Source organism: Eucyclogobius newberryi, unplaced genomic scaffold, assembly GCF_026437365.1.
Source record: "Eucyclogobius newberryi isolate DKJ021-1_F unplaced genomic scaffold, fEucNew1.0.hap1 SCAF_10, whole genome shotgun sequence".
Classification (NCBI taxonomy): domain Eukaryota; kingdom Metazoa; phylum Chordata; class Actinopteri; order Gobiiformes; family Gobiidae; genus Eucyclogobius; species Eucyclogobius newberryi.
Window position 1 is genome coordinate 800,531 of NW_027315724.1, and position 17,350 is coordinate 817,880.

General features: G+C 46.6%; 1 protein-coding gene across 1 annotated transcript; it reads right to left on the bottom strand.

Annotated features, from left to right (window-relative positions):
• Nucleotides 1-1,335: 1,335 nt before the first annotated feature.
• Nucleotides 1,336-15,210, bottom strand: LOC140372927 (uncharacterized). Its single transcript, XM_072459839.1, has 2 exons — nt 15,117-15,210; nt 1,336-3,025 (listed from the first exon to the last, which is right to left on the bottom strand). The coding sequence occupies exon 2, from the start codon at nt 2,935-2,937 to the stop codon at nt 1,828-1,830; it is 1,110 nt and encodes a 369-aa protein (XP_072315940.1). The 5' UTR covers nt 2,938-3,025; nt 15,117-15,210; the 3' UTR covers nt 1,336-1,827.
• Nucleotides 15,211-17,350: the final 2,140 nt, after the last annotated feature.

The following is a 17,350-nucleotide window of genomic DNA, read 5'->3' on the forward strand; positions in this document are numbered from 1 at the left end:
CCAGAGCAGCGGAAGCAGGTCTTGTTCGTGTGTGTGGTCCACGTGTGAGCTCGTCCGCAGCGCCCTCTGTGTTCAGTGTGGGCATTACACCAGCCGCAGGAGCAGGTCAGCAGGGGTCAGCAGGGGTCAGCAGGGGTCAGCAGGGCTATCTCAGTTTGACCTATTGAATAACCTGCACCTGTTTGTCTCCATGGAGATGCAGATGTGTGGAGACGTTTAAATATGCTAATTACTAAACTTAGCATTCATTCCAAACTCTTCTGACCCTACAGAGTGATACATGTACCAGTGGTGTTTCGTTTACCGTCTTCATTCATACATTCTCCATGGAGATCGATCCGTTCTTGTCATTCTTTGGACCGTTAGATGACAATCTCAATGGAGACCAAAAGCTACAAGTCAGGTCTGTGGAGAAACAAGCCCCTTCACACACATTTTTAAGTTTTTTCAGCACTTTAAAAAGACCTGTAAAAAAGCATTTATTTAAGTCTATTTTGGTGGAGACCTTACGCGACAGGGCTTTAAGTTAGTTTTATTAGTTGAGGATTGTAAAAAGTTGGAAGTCATTTTGTTCTGGAATGTTTATGTATTATTATATTATATGAATCGTATTTTTATGTTTCTCGATATGTGTTGTTTGACTTTGACTTGAGCTGTGCACTTGTGTCCTGGATGTTGGAGCCCATTGTATCTGAACAAAAATAATGTCTCCTTTAATGTTTTATAATGACTACTGTGTTCTATAACATCTTTATTAAGCATAAAAGAAGATGCGTTTCTTTCTAGGAGCCGGCCGGGCCCCTGGGTGCACGACGCTGAACAATGACACTATGAGACCTCTTTGAACCTCGGAGCGGTTCAGTCTGGACGTCCAGGCAGGAGACAGATGCTGTGGTTGGGAGTAAAGGCAAGTATATTCTCTGGTCAGAAAGGAGTCGCTGACCGCTCAGCTGTGGACTCAGACATCAACATAAACTGCACAGCCGTCCACAATAACTGTAAGAGAGGAAAACACTCCCCTGTGCAGAACAACAAAGAGTATCAAGCGCTGCACAGAACTCAAAAGGAGAACAGCCCTGTCTCACTGTCTGCAGCAGGACAATCACCTCGTGTGGCACGTGAGGACACACAACGGTCTGGTCAGAATAAGGCTCTTCTTTCTCTGGACCCTCCTGGACTCAGACATACTGTATGTCAGTATCACCACCAGATGTAAAGCCGTCTGTAGTGGGACTAAGTACAACATAAACATCATTGCTACAGTAGTTCTATTGTAAAAATGTGGATAAAAGAAGACAAAACACGGCTGTATCATTTATTGAGATTTGAGAGTGTTGGTGACATGCTTCAGACGGTTCTTCTCCAGCTCATCCACTTACACTTGCTTTGATTCTTCCCTTGAAAGTTTAACTTCAAATAAAGCAGTCCAGTTAAATAAATGCTTTTAAGTTACATAATATAAAAGATATAATCTTGTGTGTATTTATAAAGGCATAAATGGTTGGCATAGATAAAAGAGGAAGTCCAGAGCTGCAGAACAGCCCTGAGCAGGAGCAGATCATTGCCTTCCAGAGGCTCAGCTCAGACCAGGAGCAGGACCTGCTGCAGGGGCCACTCGGGGTCAGTGTCAGGACTCAGACGCTGCTGCTTTTTCACAGAATGTTTCTTTTTGCCACATTTTCTGTCCTATTGAAATCAGAGCACACGATAAACATAAAGTCTTTCTCATTTTGTCTGTACAGATCTGCCATCCACAAAACACTTTCACATTGGATCATCCTCGAGCTGCAGACTCCTGAGCTCTGTGGTCTTTAAGTGATTAGGTTCTCAGGGGCCAAGGGCTGGAGAGGGACCCCTGTAGCGGTCCATAATTCTGAGTACATCATCCATGATGGAGGGCCCTAGGTCCAAGTCCAGTGCAGCCATGATGGACTCTGAGCGAGGGAGTGTTGAGGTGTCAGGAGGTGGCAGAGGGGAGCCAGCACTGTGCAGGTCTTCATTACTCAAACCAGCATCTGAGTCTAAAGAGAGGCCCTGAGGGACCTCCAGGGGCCCACAAGTGTCCAGAAAAGAGTCCTCAGAAGATGAGTTAGATGAGGGCACCAGCCGCCGTATGGTGGGAGAGAGAGAGATGTCTCTGGAACGTGTGCAGGGGGCGGACCCATGCTGAAGGGGCGTGTCCAAGTGTGTCCAGGAGGTGGGCTCATGCTGAGGGGGTGTGTCCAGGTGTCTCCAGGGGGCGGGCTCATGCTGTGGGGGTGTGTCCAGGTGCCTCCAGGGGGCGGGCTCATGCTGAGGGGGTGTGTCCAGGTGTCTCCAGGGGGCGGGCTCATGCTGAGGGGGTGTGTCCAGGTGTCTCCAGGGGGCGGGCTCATGCTGTGGGGGTGTGTCCAGGTGCCTCCAGGGGGCGGGCTCATGCTGTGGGGGTGTGTCCAGGTGTCTCCAGGGGGCGGGCTCATGCTGTGGGGGTGTGTCCAGGTGCCTCCAGGGGGCGGGCTCATGCTGTGGGGGTGTGTCCAGGTGCCTCCAGGGGGCGGGCTCATGCTGTGGGGGTGTGTCCAGGTGCCTCCAGGGGGCAGGCTCATGCTGTGGGGGTGTGTCCAGGTGTAGACGGGGGGGTTTGGGTGGGGCCTCCTCCTGGGCCAGGAGCAGGGGCAGGGAGGTGGTTGTCCACAGAGCCTGGGGGCCCTGGTGGTGATGGAGTGCTTGGGGGCAGGACCTATGTCCATTGGGAGGGGGCAGCATGTCCATGTTGCCCTGAAGGAAGGACACGTCCCCAAACATGTCGCCCAGTCCCTGGAGCCCCACATGGGCGCTGTGCCTGACGTCACCCAGAGGCGGGCTGATCATGTCCCCAGACAGGACGTCCCGGAGCCTCAGCTTCCTGCCTTTCCTGCCAGTGGGTGTTTTTAGGTAGATGGGAGTCTTTGCAGGCATTTTCCAGCAGCGAGGCCCCAGGTTCTGTGTGCAGGTGACAGGAGGGCCGGGTCACTCCTCCCCCTCTGGAACTGTGCACACGGCACACCTGTGGGGAGAGAGGTCAGAGGTCACAAAGCCAAATCAGTGCCAATGAAAACCCCCATCAAATACTACACAGAAGAATAAATGACTAGATTGCAGAAGTTAGAAAGAACACGTGTCATAATCCTGCTGGTCCCACAGGGGCCTGAGGTGAGGAACCATGAGGAACTTGAGGGCCCTGCAAGGGGCCCCTTCCTCTGAGCTCAGGTCACACAAGAACAGCAGCAGTGCAGCAGTACAAGTGCTGTAGTACCTCTGTACTAGCGCTGTAACACTCCAGTACCAGCACTTCTGTAGTAGTGCTTCTGTAGTAGTACTTCTGTAGTAGTACTTCTGTAGTAGTACTTCTGTAGTAGTGCTTCTGTAGTAGTGCTTCTGTAGTAGTACTTCTGTAGTAGTACTTCTGTAGTAGTACTTCTGTAGTAGTGCTTCTGTAGTAGTGCTTCTGTAGTAGTACTTCTGTAGTAGTACTTCTGTAGTAGTGCTTCTGTAGTAGTACTTCTGTAGTAGTACTTCTGTAGTAGTACTTCTGTAGTAGTGCTTCTGTAGTAGTACTTCTGTAGTAGTACTTCTGTAGTAGTACTTCTGTAGTAGTGTAGTGCTTCTGTAGTAGTACTTCTGTAGTAGTACTTCTGTAGTAGTACTTCTGTAGTAGTACGTCTGTAGTAGTACTTCTGTAGTAGTGCTTCTGTAGTAGTACTTCTGTAGTAGTACTTCTGTAGTAGTACTTCTGTAGTAGTACTTCTGTAGTAGTGCTTCTGTAGTAGTACTTCTGTAGTAGTACTTCTGTAGTAGTACTTCTGTAGTAGTACTTCTGTAGTAGTGTAGTGCTTCTGTAGTAGTGTAGTGCTTCTGTAGTAGTACTTCTGTAGTAGTACTTCTGTAGTAGTACTTCTGTAGTAGTACGTCTGTAGTAGTACTTCTGTAGTAGTGCTTCTGTAGTAGTGCTTCAGTAGTAGTACTTCTGTAGTAATACTTCTGTAGTAGTACTTCTGTAGTAGTGCTTCTGTAGTAGTACGTCTGTAGTAGTACTTCTGTAGTAGTACTTCTGTAGTAGTGCTTCTGTAGTAGTACTTCTGTAGTAGTACTTCTGTAGTAGTGCTTCTGTAGTAGTACTTCTGTAGTAGTACTTCTGTAGTAGTGCTTCTGTAGTAGTACTTCTGTAGTAGTACTTCTGTAGTAGTACTTCTGTAGTAGTGCTTCTGTAGTAGTGCTTCTGTAGTAGTGTGTCTGTAGTAGTGCTTCTGTAGTAGTACTTCTGTAGTAGTGCTTCTGTAGTAGTACGTCTGTAGTAATACTTCTGTAGTAGTACTTCTGTAGTAGTGCTTCTGTAGTAGTGTGTCTGTAGTAGTGCTTCTGTAGTAGTACTTCTGTAGTAGTGCTTCTGTAGTAGTGCTTCTGTAGTAGTACGTCTGTAGTTGTGCTTCTGTAGTAGTACTTCTGTAGTAGTGCTTCTGTAGTAGTGTGTCTGTAGTAGTGCTTCTGTAGTAGTACGTCTGTAGTAGTACTTCTGTAGTAGTACTTCTGTAGTAGTGCTTCTGTAGTAGTACGTCTGTAGTAGTACTTCTGTAGTAGTACTTCTGTAGTAGTGCTTCTGTAGTAGTACTTCTGTAGTAGTACGTCTGTAGTAGTACGTCTGTAGTAGTACGTCTGTAGTAGTGCTTCTGTAGTAGTGCTTCTGTAGTAGTACATCTGTAGTAGTACTTCTGTAGTAGTACTTCTGTAGTAGTGTGTCTGTAGTAGTACTTCTGTAGTAGTGCTTCTGTAGTAGTGCTTCTGTAGTAGTACTTCTGTAGTAGTACGTCTGTAGTAGTACTTCTGTAGTAGTGCTTCTGTAGTAGTGCGTCTGCAGTAGTACTTCTGTAGTAGTACTTCTGTAGTAGTGTGTCTGTAGTAGTGCTTCTGTAGTAGTACTTCTGTAGTAGTGTGTATGTAGTAGTGCTTCTGTAGTAGTACTTCTGTAGTAGTACTTCTGTAGTAGTGTGTATGTAGTAGTGCTTCTGTAGTAGTACTTCTGTAGTAGTGCTTCTGTAGTAGTACGTCTGTAGTAGTACGTCTGTAGTAGTGCTTCTGTAGTAGTACTTCTGTAGTAGTGCTTCTGTAGTAGTGTGTCTGTAGTAGTACTTCTGTAGTAGTACTTCTGTAGTAGTGTGTATGTAGTAGTGCTTCTGTAGTAGTACTTCTGTAGTAGTGCTTCTGTAGTAGTACGTCTGTAGTAGTACGTCTGTAGTAGTGCTTCTGTAGTAGTACTTCTGTAGTAGTACTTCTGTAGTAGTGCTTCTGTAGTAGTGCTTCTGTAGTAGTGTGTCTGTAGTAGTACTTCTGTAGTAGTACTTCTGTAGTAGTGTGTATGTAGTAGTGCTTCTGTAGTAGTACTTCTGTAGTAGTGCTTCTGTAGTAGTACGTCTGTAGTAGTACGTCTGTAGTAGTGCTTCTGTAGTAGTACTTCTGTAGTAGTACTTCTGTAGTAGTGCTTCTGTAGTAGTACGTCTGTAGTAGTACTTCTGTAGTAGTACGTCTGTAGTAGTACTTCTGTAGTAGTACTTCTGTAGTAGTACGTCTGTAGTAGTACTTCTGTAGTAGTGCTTCTGTAGTAGTGCTTCTGTAGTAGTACGTCTGTAGTAGTACGTCTGTAGTAGTGCTTCTGTAGTAGTGCTTCTGTAGTAGTACTTCTGTAGTAGTACGTCTGTAGTAGTACGTCTGTAGTAGTACTTCTGTAGTAGTACTTCTGTAGTAGTGCTTCTGTAGTAGTGCTTCTGTAGTAGTACTTCTGTAGTAGTACGTCTGTAGTAGTACTTCTGTAGTAGTACGTCTGTAGTAGTACTTCTGTAGTAGTGCTTCTGTAGTAGTACTTCTGTAGTAGTACGTCTGTAGTAGTACTTCTGTAGTAGTACGTCTGTAGTAGTACTTCTGTAGTAGTGCTTCTGTAGTAGTACTTCTGTAGTAGTACTTCTGTAGTAGTGTGTCTGTAGTAGTGCTTCTATAGTAGTACTTCTGTAGTAGTACGTCTGTAGTAGTACTTCTGTAGTAGTACGTCTGTAGTAGTGCTTCTGTAGTAGTACTTCTGTAGTAGTACGTCTGTAGTAGTACTTCTGTAGTAGTACGTCTGTAGTAGTACTTCTGTAGTAATGCTTCTGTAGTAGTGCTTCTGTAGTAGTACTTCTGTAGTAGTACTTCTGTAGTAGTACTTCTGTAGTAATGCTTCTGTAGTAGTGCTTCTGTAGTAGTACTTCTGTAGTAGTACTTCTGTAGTAGTACTTCTGTAGTAGTGCTTCTGTAGTAGTACTTCTGTAGTAATACTTCTGTAGTAGTACTTCTGTAGTAGTACTTCTGTAGTAGTACGTCTGTAGTAGTACTTCTGTAGTAGTACTTCTGTAGTAGTACTTCTGTAGTAGTACTTCTGTAGTAGTACTTCTGTAGTAATACTTCTGTAGTAGTACTTCTGTAGTAGTACTTCTGTAGTAGTGCTTCTGTAGTAGTACGTCTGTAGTAGTACGTCTGTAGTAGTACGTCTGTAGTAGTGCTTCTGTAGTAGTGCTTCTGTAGTAGTACTTCTGTAGTAGTACTTCTGTAGTAGTACTTCTGTAGTAGTACTTCTGTAGTAGTGCTTCTGTAGTAGTGCTTCTGTAGTAGTACTTCTGTAGTAGTACTTCTGTAGTAGTGCTTCTGTAGTAGTACTTCTGTAGTAGTACTTCTGTAGTAGTACTTCTGTAGTAGTGCTTCTGTAGTAGTGCTTCTGTAGTAGTACTTCTGTAGTAGTACTTCTGTAGTAGTACTTCTGTAGTAGTACTTCTGTAGTAGTGCTTCTGTAGTAGTACTTCTGTAGTAGTACTTCTGTAGTAGTACTTCTGTAGTAGTGCTTCTGTAGTAGTGCTTCTGTAGTAGTACTTCTGTAGTAGTACTTCTGTAGTAGTACTTCTGTAGTAGTGCTTCTGTAGTAGTACTTCTGTAGTAGTGCTTCTGTAGTAGTACTTCTGTAGTAGTACGTCTGTAGTAGTACTTCTGTACTAGTGCTTCTGTAGTAGTACGTCTGTAGTAGTACTTCTGTAGTAGTACTTCTGTAGTAGTACTTCTGTAGTAGTACTTCTGTAGTAGTGTGTCTGTAGTAGTGCTTCTGTAGTAGTACTTCTGTAGTAGTACGTCTGTAGTAATACTTCTGTAGTAGTACGTCTGTAGTAGTGCTTCTGTAGTAGTACTTCTGTAGTAGTACGTCTGTAGTAATACTTCTGTAGTAGTGCTTCTGTAGTAGTGTGTCTGTAGTAGTACTTCTGTAGTAGTGTGTCTGTAGTAGTGCTTCTGTAGTAGTACGTCTGTAGTAGTACGTCTGTAGTAGTACTTCTGTAGTAGTGCTTCTGTAGTAGTACTTCTGTAGTAGTACGTCTGTAGTAGTACGTCTGTAGTAGTACTTCTGTAGTAGTGCTTCTGTAGTAGTACTTCTGTAGTAGTACGTCTGTAGTAGTACGTCTGTAGTAGTACGTCTGTAGTAGTGCTTCTGTAGTAGTGCTTCTGTAGTAGTACATCTGTAGTAGTACTTCTGTAGTAGTACTTCTGTAGTAGTGTGTCTGTAGTAGTACTTCTGTAGTAGTGCTTCTGTAGTAGTGCTTCTGTAGTAGTACTTCTGTAGTAGTACGTCTGTAGTAGTACTTCTGTAGTAGTGCTTCTGTAGTAGTGCTTCTGTAGTAGTACTTCTGTAGTAGTACTTCTGTAGTAGTACTTCTGTAGTAGTGCTTCTGTAGTAGTGCGTCTGTAGTAGTACTTCTGTAGTAGTACTTCTGTAGTAGTGTGTCTGTAGTAGTGCTTCTGTAGTAGTGCTTCTGTAGTAGTGCTTCTGTAGTAGTGTGTCTGTAGTAGTACTTCTGTAGTAGTACTTCTGTAGTAGTGTAGTACTTCTGTAGTAGTGCTTCTGTAGTAGTACTTCTGTAGTAGTACTTCTGTAGTAGTGTAGTACTTCTGTAGTAGTACTTCTGTAGTAGTGCTTCTGTAGTAGTGCTTCTGTAGTAGTGCTTCTGTAGTAGTACTTCTGTAGTAGTACTTCTGTAGTAGTGCGTCTGTAGTAGTGCTTCTGTAGTAGTGCTTCTGTAGTAGTGCTTCTGTAGTAGTGCTTCTGTAGTAGTACTTCTGTAGTAGTACTTCTGTAGTAGTGTAGTACTTCTGTAGTAGTACTTCTGTAGTAGTGCTTCTGTAGTAGTACTTCTGTAGTAGTGCTTCTGTAGTAGTGCTTCTGTAGTAGTGCTTCTGTAGTAGTGCTTCTGTAGTAGTACTTCTGTAGTAGTACTTCTGTAGTAGTGTGTCTGTAGTAGTGCTTCTGTAGTAGTACTTCTGTAGTAGTGCTTCTGTAGTAGTACGTCTGTAGTAGTACTTCTGTAGTAGTGCTTCTGTAGTAGTACTTCTGTAGTAGTACTTCTGTAGTAGTACTTCTGTAGTAGTGCTTCTGTAGTAGTACGTCTGTAGTAGTACTTCTGTAGTAGTACTTCTGTAGTAGTGTGTCTGTAGTAGTGCTTCTGTAGTAGTACTTCTGTAGTAGTACGTCTGTAGTAGTACGTCTGTAGTAGTGCTTCTGTAGTAGTGCTTCTGTAGTAGTACTTCTGTAGTAGTACTTCTGTAGTAGTGCTTCTGTAGTAGTACTTCTGTAGTAGTGCTTCTGTAGTAGTACTTCTGTAGTAGTGCTTCTGTAGTAGTGCTTCTGTAGTAGTGCTTCTGTAGTAGTGCTTCTGTAGTAGTACTTCTGTAGTAGTACTTCTGTAGTAGTGTGTCTGTAGTAGTGCTTCTGTAGTAGTACTTCTGTAGTAGTGCTTCTGTAGTAGTACGTCTGTAGTAGTACTTCTGTAGTAGTGCTTCTGTAGTAGTACTTCTGTAGTAGTACTTCTGTAGTAGTACTTCTGTAGTAGTGCTTCTGTAGTAGTACGTCTGTAGTAGTACTTCTGTAGTAGTACTTCTGTAGTAGTGTGTCTGTAGTAGTGCTTCTGTAGTAGTAATTCTGTAGTAGTACGTCTGTAGTAATACTTCTGTAGTAGTACGTCTGTAGTAATACTTCTGTAGTAGTGCTTCTGTAGTAGTGTGTCTGTAGTAGTACTTCTGTAGTAGTGTGTCTGTAGTAGTGCTTCTGTAGTAGTACGTCTGTAGTAGTACGTCTGTAGTAGTACTTCTGTAGTAGTGCTTCTGTAGTAGTACTTCTGTAGTAGTACGTCTGTAGTAGTACGTCTGTAGTAGTACTTCTGTAGTAGTGCTTCTGTAGTAGTACGTCTGTAGTAGTACGTCTGTAGTAGTACGTCTGTAGTAGTACGTCTGTAGTAGTACTTCTGTAGTAGTGCTTCTGTAGTAGTACTTCTGTAGTAGTACGTCTGTAGTAGTACTTCTGTAGTAGTGCTTCTGTAGTAGTACTTCTGTAGTAGTACATCTGTAGTAGTACTTCTGTAGTAGTACTTCTGTAGTAGTGTGTCTGTAGTAGTACTTCTGTAGTAGTGCTTCTGTAGTAGTGCTTCTGTAGTAGTACTTCTGTAGTAGTACGTCTGTAGTAGTACTTCTGTAGTAGTGCTTCTGTAGTAGTGCTTCTGTAGTAGTACTTCTGTAGTAGTACTTCTGTAGTAGTACTTCTGTAGTAGTGCTTCTGTAGTAGTGCGTCTGTAGTAGTACTTCTGTAGTAGTACTTCTGTAGTAGTGTGTCTGTAGTAGTGCTTCTGTAGTAGTGCTTCTGTAGTAGTGCTTCTGTAGTAGTGCTTCTGTAGTAGTACTTCTGTAGTAGTACTTCTGTAGTAGTGTAGTACTTCTGTAGTAGTGCTTCTGTAGTAGTACTTCTGTAGTAGTACTTCTGTAGTAGTGTAGTACTTCTGTAGTAGTACTTCTGTAGTAGTGCTTCTGTAGTAGTGCTTCTGTAGTAGTGCTTCTGTAGTAGTACTTCTGTAGTAGTACTTCTGTAGTAGTGCGTCTGTAGTAGTGCTTCTGTAGTAGTGCTTCTGTAGTAGTACTTCTGTAGTAGTACGTCTGTAGTAGTACGTCTGTAGTAGTACTTCTGTAGTAGTACTTCTGTATTAGTGCTTCTGTAGTAGTACTTCTGTAGTAGTACTTCTGTAGTAGTACGTCTGTAGTAGTACTTCTGTAGTAGTACGTCTGTAGTAGTACTTCTGTAGTAGTGCTTCTGTAGTAGTGCTTCTGTAGTAGTACTTCTGTAGTAGTACTTCTGTAGTAGTGTGTCTGTAGTAGTGCTTCTGTAGTAGTGCTTCTGTAGTAGTGCTTCTGTAGTAGTACTTCTGTAGTAGTACTTCTGTAGTAGTGTAGTACTTCTGTAGTAGTACTTCTGTAGTAGTGCTTCTGTAGTAGTACTTCTGTAGTAGTGCTTCTGTAGTAGTGCTTCTGTAGTAGTGCTTCTGTAGTAGTGCTTCTGTAGTAGTACTTCTGTAGTAATACTTCTGTAGTAGTACGTCTGTAGTAGTGCTTCTGTAGTAGTACTTCTGTAGTAGTACTTCTGTAGTAGTGCTTCTGTAGTAGTACTTCTGTAGTAGTACTTCTGTAGTAGTACTTCTGTAGTAGTGCTTCTGTAGTAGTACGTCTGTAGTAGTACGTCTGTAGTAGTACTTCTGTAGTAGTGCTTCTGTAGTAGTACTTCTGTAGTAGTACGTCTGTAGTAGTACGTCTGTAGTAGTACGTCTGTAGTAGTGCTTCTGTAGTAGTACTTCTGTAGTAGTACGTCTGTAGTAGTACGTCTGTAGTAGTGCTTCTGTAGTAGTACTTCTGTAGTAGTACTTCTGTAGTAATACTTCTGTAGTAGTACGTCTGTAGTAGTGCTTCTGTAGTAGTACTTCTGTAGTAGTACGTCTGTAGTAGTGCTTCTGTAGTAGTACTTCTGTAGTAATACTTCTGTAGTAGTACGTCTGTAGTAGTACTTCTGTAGTAGTACGTCTGTAGTAGTACTTCTGTAGTAGTGCTTCTGTAGTAGTGCTTCTGTAGTAGTACTTCTGTAGTAGTACTTCTGTAGTAATACTTCTGTAGTAGTACGTCTGTAGTAGTGCAGAGCTGCAACTGTATTTATTATATATGTATTTAAACATGCATAATAATAATGCTGAGGTCATGTGATCTCGTACAGCAGAGTCATGACCCAGTCCAGAGACAGCTCCTGACATGATGGGACAGGTCAGGGTCAGAGGTCAGGGTCAGAGGTCAGGGTCAGAGGTCAGGGTCAGAGGTCAGGGTCAGAGGTCAGGGTCAGAGGTCAGGGTCAGAGGTCAGCAGGAGCACTTTGTGCAGCTGATCCACGTCACATTCATTGAAAGGAAGTCTTCAGTTTGTGAACATTGCACTCATTATAAATCCAGTCTGTAATATTCTCCTGAGCAGGAAAACAAGCACTTCAGACTCACAACAGTCTGGACGTTGGGCCATAACCTTGACCTGTCAGTGCCTGTGTCAGTGCCTGTGTCTGTGTCAGTGCCTGTGTCAGTGCCTGTGTCAGTGCCTGTGTCTGTGTCAGTGCCTGTGTCAGTGCCTGTGTCAGTGCCTGTGTCAGTGCCCGTGTCAGTGCCAGTGTCAGTGTCGGTGTCTGTGTCAGTGCCTGTGTCGGTGTCTGTGTCAGTGCCTGTGTCTGTGTCAGTGCCTGTGTCAGTGCCTGTGTCAGTGCCTGTGTCAGTGCCGGTGTCAGTGTCGGTGTCTGTGTCAGTGCCTGTGTCAGTGCCTGTGTCTGTGTCAGTGCCTGTGTCAGTGCCTGTGTCAGTGCCTGTGTCAGTGCCCGTGTCAGTGCCAGTGTTAGTGTCGGTGTCTGTGTCAGTGCCTGTGTCGGTGTCTGTGTCAGTGCCTGTGTCTGTGTCAGTGCCTGTGTCAGTGCCTGTGTCAGTGCCTGTGTCAGTGCCAGTGTCAGTGTCGGTGTCTGTGTCAGTGCCTGTGTCAGTGCCTGTGTCTGTGTCAGTGCCTGTGTCAGTGCCTGTGTCAGTGCCTGTGTCAGTGCCCGTGTCAGTGCCAGTGTTAGTGTCGGTGTCTGTGTCAGTGCCTGTGTCGGTGTCTGTGTCAGTGCCTGTGTCTGTGTCAGTGCCTGTGTCAGTGCCTGTGTCAGTGCCTGTGTCAGTGCCAGTGTCAGTGTCGGTGTCTGTGTCAGTGCCTGTGTCAGTGCCTGTGTCTGTGTCAGTGCCTGTGTCAGTGCCTGTGTCAGTGCCTGTGTCAGTGCCCGTGTCAGTGCCTGTGTCAGTGCCTGTGTCTGTGTCAGTGCCTGTGTCAGTGCCTGTGTCAGTGCCTGTGTCAGTGCCCGTGTCAGTGCCAGTGTCAGTGTCGGTGTCTGTGTCAGTGCCTGTGTCGGTGTCTGTGTCAGTGCCTGTGTCTGTGTCAGTGCCTGTGTCAGTGCCTGTGTCAGTGCCTGTGTCAGTGCCAGTGTCAGTGTCGGTGTCTGTGTCAGTGCCTGTGTCAGTGCCTGTGTCTGTGTCAGTGCCTGTGTCAGTGCCTGTGTCAGTGCCTGTGTCAGTGCCCGTGTCAGTGCCAGTGTCAGTGTCGGTGTCTGTGTCAGTGCCTGTGTCGGTGTCTGTGTCAGTGCCTGTGTCTGTGTCAGTGCCTGTGTCAGTGCCTGTGTCAGTGCCTGTGTCAGTGCCAGTGTCAGTGTCGGTGTCTGTGTCAGTGCCTGTGTCAGTGCCTGTGTCTGTGTCAGTGCCTGTGTCAGTGCCTGTGTCAGTGCCTGTGTCTGTGTCAGTGCCTGTGTCAGTGCCTGTGTCAGTGCCTGTGTCTGTGTCAGTGCCTGTGTCAGTGCCTGTGTCAGTGCCTGTGTCAGTGCCCGTGTCAGTGCCAGTGTCAGTGTCGGTGTCTGTGTCAGTGCCTGTGTCGGTGTCTGTGTCAGTGCCTGTGTCTGTGTCAGTGCCTGTGTCAGTGCCTGTGTCAGTGCCTGTGTCAGTGCCGGTGTCAGTGTCGGTGTCTGTGTCAGTGCCTGTGTCAGTGCCTGTGTCTGTGTCAGTGCCTGTGTCAGTGCCTGTGTCAGTGCCTGTGTCAGTGCCCGTGTCAGTGCCAGTGTTAGTGTCGGTGTCTGTGTCAGTGCCTGTGTCGGTGTCTGTGTCAGTGCCTGTGTCTGTGTCAGTGCCTGTGTCAGTGCCTGTGTCAGTGCCTGTGTCAGTGCCAGTGTCAGTGTCGGTGTCTGTGTCAGTGCCTGTGTCAGTGCCTGTGTCTGTGTCAGTGCCTGTGTCAGTGCCTGTGTCAGTGCCTGTGTCAGTGCCCGTGTCAGTGCCAGTGTTAGTGTCGGTGTCTGTGTCAGTGCCTGTGTCGGTGTCTGTGTCAGTGCCTGTGTCTGTGTCAGTGCCTGTGTCAGTGCCTGTGTCAGTGCCTGTGTCAGTGCCAGTGTCAGTGTCGGTGTCTGTGTCAGTGCCTGTGTCAGTGCCTGTGTCTGTGTCAGTGCCTGTGTCAGTGCCTGTGTCAGTGCCTGTGTCAGTGCCCGTGTCAGTGCCTGTGTCAGTGCCTGTGTCTGTGTCAGTGCCTGTGTCAGTGCCTGTGTCAGTGCCTGTGTCAGTGCCCGTGTCAGTGCCAGTGTCAGTGTCGGTGTCTGTGTCAGTGCCTGTGTCGGTGTCTGTGTCAGTGCCTGTGTCTGTGTCAGTGCCTGTGTCAGTGCCTGTGTCAGTGCCTGTGTCAGTGCCAGTGTCAGTGTCGGTGTCTGTGTCAGTGCCTGTGTCAGTGCCTGTGTCTGTGTCAGTGCCTGTGTCAGTGCCTGTGTCAGTGCCTGTGTCAGTGCCCGTGTCAGTGCCAGTGTCAGTGTCGGTGTCTGTGTCAGTGCCTGTGTCGGTGTCTGTGTCAGTGCCTGTGTCTGTGTCAGTGCCTGTGTCAGTGCCTGTGTCAGTGCCTGTGTCAGTGCCAGTGTCAGTGTCGGTGTCTGTGTCAGTGCCTGTGTCAGTGCCTGTGTCTGTGTCAGTGCCTGTGTCAGTGCCTGTGTCAGTGCCTGTGTCAGTGCCCGTGTCAGTGCCTGTGTCAGTGCCTGTGTCTGTGTCAGTGCCTGTGTCAGTGCCTGTGTCAGTGCCCGTGTCAGTGCCAGTGTCAGTGTCGGTGTCTGTGTCAGTGCCTGTGTCGGTGTCTGTGTCAGTGCCTGTGTCTGTGTCAGTGCCTGTGTCAGTGCCTGTGTCAGTGCCTGTGTCAGTGCCTGTGTCAGTGCCGGTGTCAGTGTCGGTGTCAGTGTCGGTGTCTGTGTCAGTGCCTGTGTCAGTGTCTGTGTCAGTGCCTGTGTCTGTGTCTGTGTCAGTGCCTGTGTCGGTGTCTGTGTCGGTGCCGGTGCCGGCGCCAGCGTCAGCGCCAGCGCCTGCGCCTGCGCCTGCGTCAGTGTCTGTGGTTGACTACAGTAGTAAAACCCGCTGCAACTTCAGCCGTTAGTTTGGTGCTAAATATCTGGCCTGTGGAAACTGTCGCCCACGTGAGAAGAACCCTGCCCCGCGTGAGAAGAACCCTGCCCCGCGTGAGAAGAACCCTGCCCCGCGTGAGAAGAACCCTGCCCCGCGTGAGAAGAACCCTGCCCCGCGTGAGAAGAACCCTGCCCCGCGTGAGAAGAACCCTGCCCCGCGTGAGAAGAACCCTGCCCCGCGCCGCGCAGGATGCTGGCCGCTTCCTGACGCCTCACACCGGAGTCAGAGGAAACGCGAGCCTCGCAGGACCGGGACCGGGACCGGAGAATGCAGCCTGCGTCCTCCAAATGTTACACAAGCTTCACTTACTTTAACTGGACTTTTGGACTCTTTTGAGTCCGATCTCAAGCTCATTTGGGCTGTAGCGGCCGCGCTGAGGGTCAGTGCTTTCAGCAGTGACCACTCCTTATGGGACAAGCCGCTCGGCCGCGGGTCCAGGCGCGGACTTTGTGGATCTTTAACGGCTTTTCTTTCTGTTCTACACCCGAGTATGACTCCGACCCGCTCCCTGTCCCGCTCCCTGTCCCGCTCCCTGTCCCGCTCCCTGTCCCGCTCCCTGTCCCGCTCCCTGTCCTGCTCCCTGTCCCGCTCCCTGTCCCTCTCCCTGTCCCTCTCCCTGTCCCTCTCCCTGTCCCGCTCCCTGTCCCGCTCCCTGTCCCTCTCCCTGTCCCTCTCCCGTGAGGCACGTGGGCGCGCTCTTTGGTGTTACGGCCCAGTTGGACATTTCCCCAGAGTCAGTGTCTGTACCTTCAGCTGTCCTCAGTCCCGTGCTGTCCCGTCCCAGGCGGGGTGAGAGAGGTGTGGTCAGCCCTGGTCTAATCTAACTCTGCTGGACTGTCTCTGGACTTGACGCGCACGCGGCCGCAGCACATCCGCCGTGGCCTTTCACAATAAACGCGTCACAAACACATTCCTTTATCCTGGAGCTGGTGTTGGGCTGTGATATTGTCCTTCATGTCCAGCCAGGCCGCTCATGCAGAGTGAGGCCGCTTCACAGGGGACATGCGCTCTCAAAATCGGATTATCATCAGATCTTCGGTGTTATACGATTATTAAAATGATATGAAGGTCTGAACAGCAAAATAATTGGATTTCTTTCTGATCATGATTCATCTGATTAGTCATATCAGAGTGAGCTGTCATCTTAAAGGCCCAGAAATCAGATTTTGCCATAACATTAACACAGGAGGGGACCCTCAGTGGGGACCCTCAGTGGGGACCCTCAGTGGGGACCCTCAGAGGGGACCCTCAGTGGGGACCCTCAGTGGGGACTCTCAGAGGGGACCCTCAGTGGGGACTCTCAGAGGGGACCCTCAGTGGGGACCCTCAGTGGGGACCCTCAGAGGGGACCCTCAGAGGGGACCCCCAGAGGGGACCCTCAGTGGGGACTCTCAGAGGGGACCCTCAGAGGGGACCCTCAGTGGGGACCCTCAGTGGGGACTCTCAGAGGGGACCCTCAGTGGGGACCCTCAGTGGGGACTCTCAGAGGGGACTCTCAGAGGGGACCCTCAGAGGGGACCCTCAGTGGGGACCCTCAGTGGGGACTCTCAGAGGGGACTCTCAGTGGGGACTCTCAGAGGGGACTCTCAGAGGGGACCCTCAGAGGGGACCCTCAGTGGGGACCCCCAGAGTGGACAGGAAAGCACCAGTGTTGAGCTGGACAAATATGAGGCGTCCAGGCAGAGGAAGCCGTCGATATGAGGCGTTTGAATCCTGTAAGAGGATTCATGCTCTAAATATACACTGCAGGCTCTAAACAGGATTACAGCCCAAGAACACAGGCCCTGAAAAGTTAAAGGTGCAATAAGATGGTCGGGCAGAGGAAGTGCACACATCACTGTGCAATTCACTATTCATTGATCACAGTCGTAAAGTGTTCAAACTGTCAAAACACATTTCCTCTTCTTATTTTCATCAGATGAAATGTATAAAGTACTAAATGGACTGTTCTAGAATAATCAGATATTCCACATATCCTGAAGTGCTTTGTGTATTACACACACCCAAGTATAGTGCACCTATCCTAGTGTATTGCACATATATTAGTGTATTGCACATATATTAGTGTATTGCACATATATTAGTGTATTGCACATATATTAGTGTATTGCACATATATTAGTGTATTGCACATATATTAGTGTATTGCACATATATTAGTGTATTGCACATATATTAGTGTATTGCACATATATTAGTGTATTGCACATATATTAGTGTATTGCACATATATTAGTGTATTGCACATATATTAGTGTATTGCACATATATTAGTGTATTGCACATATATTAGTGTATTGCACATATATTAGTGTATTGCACATATATTAGTGTATTGCACATATATTAGTGTATTGCACATATATTAGTGTATTGCACATATATTAGTGTATTGCACATATATTAGTGTATTGCACATATATTAGTGTATTGCACATATATTAGTATAGTGTACATATATTAGTGTATTGCACATATATTAGTGTATTGCACATATATTAGTGTATTGCACATATATTAGTGTATTGCACATATATTAGTGTATTGCACATATATTAGTGTATTGCACATATATTAGTATAGTGTACATATATTAGTATAGTGTACATATATTAGTGTATTGCACACATCCTAGTGTATTGCACATATATTAGTGTGGACTCAGGTACATCTTAAAGGAGAAAGGCTCTGCTCATGATTGCAGTGTTATGTGAGTGTAACCTGAAGCATTCCGTTCTTTAGTCCGTTTACTTTTCTTTTCTTGTTCTCAGCAGTCAGAGTTGTAGACTTTTAGATGTTTTAGTCTCAAATTAGTTTTTACCCACAAGTATTGTTTGTCTTTCAGGAGCAGATTTGATGACTCACCACTGACTCACTTGTCACTCACTGCTGAAGTTCAAAATGTGCTGTAATCTGTATATTCTTCAATCATTGTAACAGGATTTGATCATTTGTTGTGCTCAGGCAGATCAGAGCGAGTT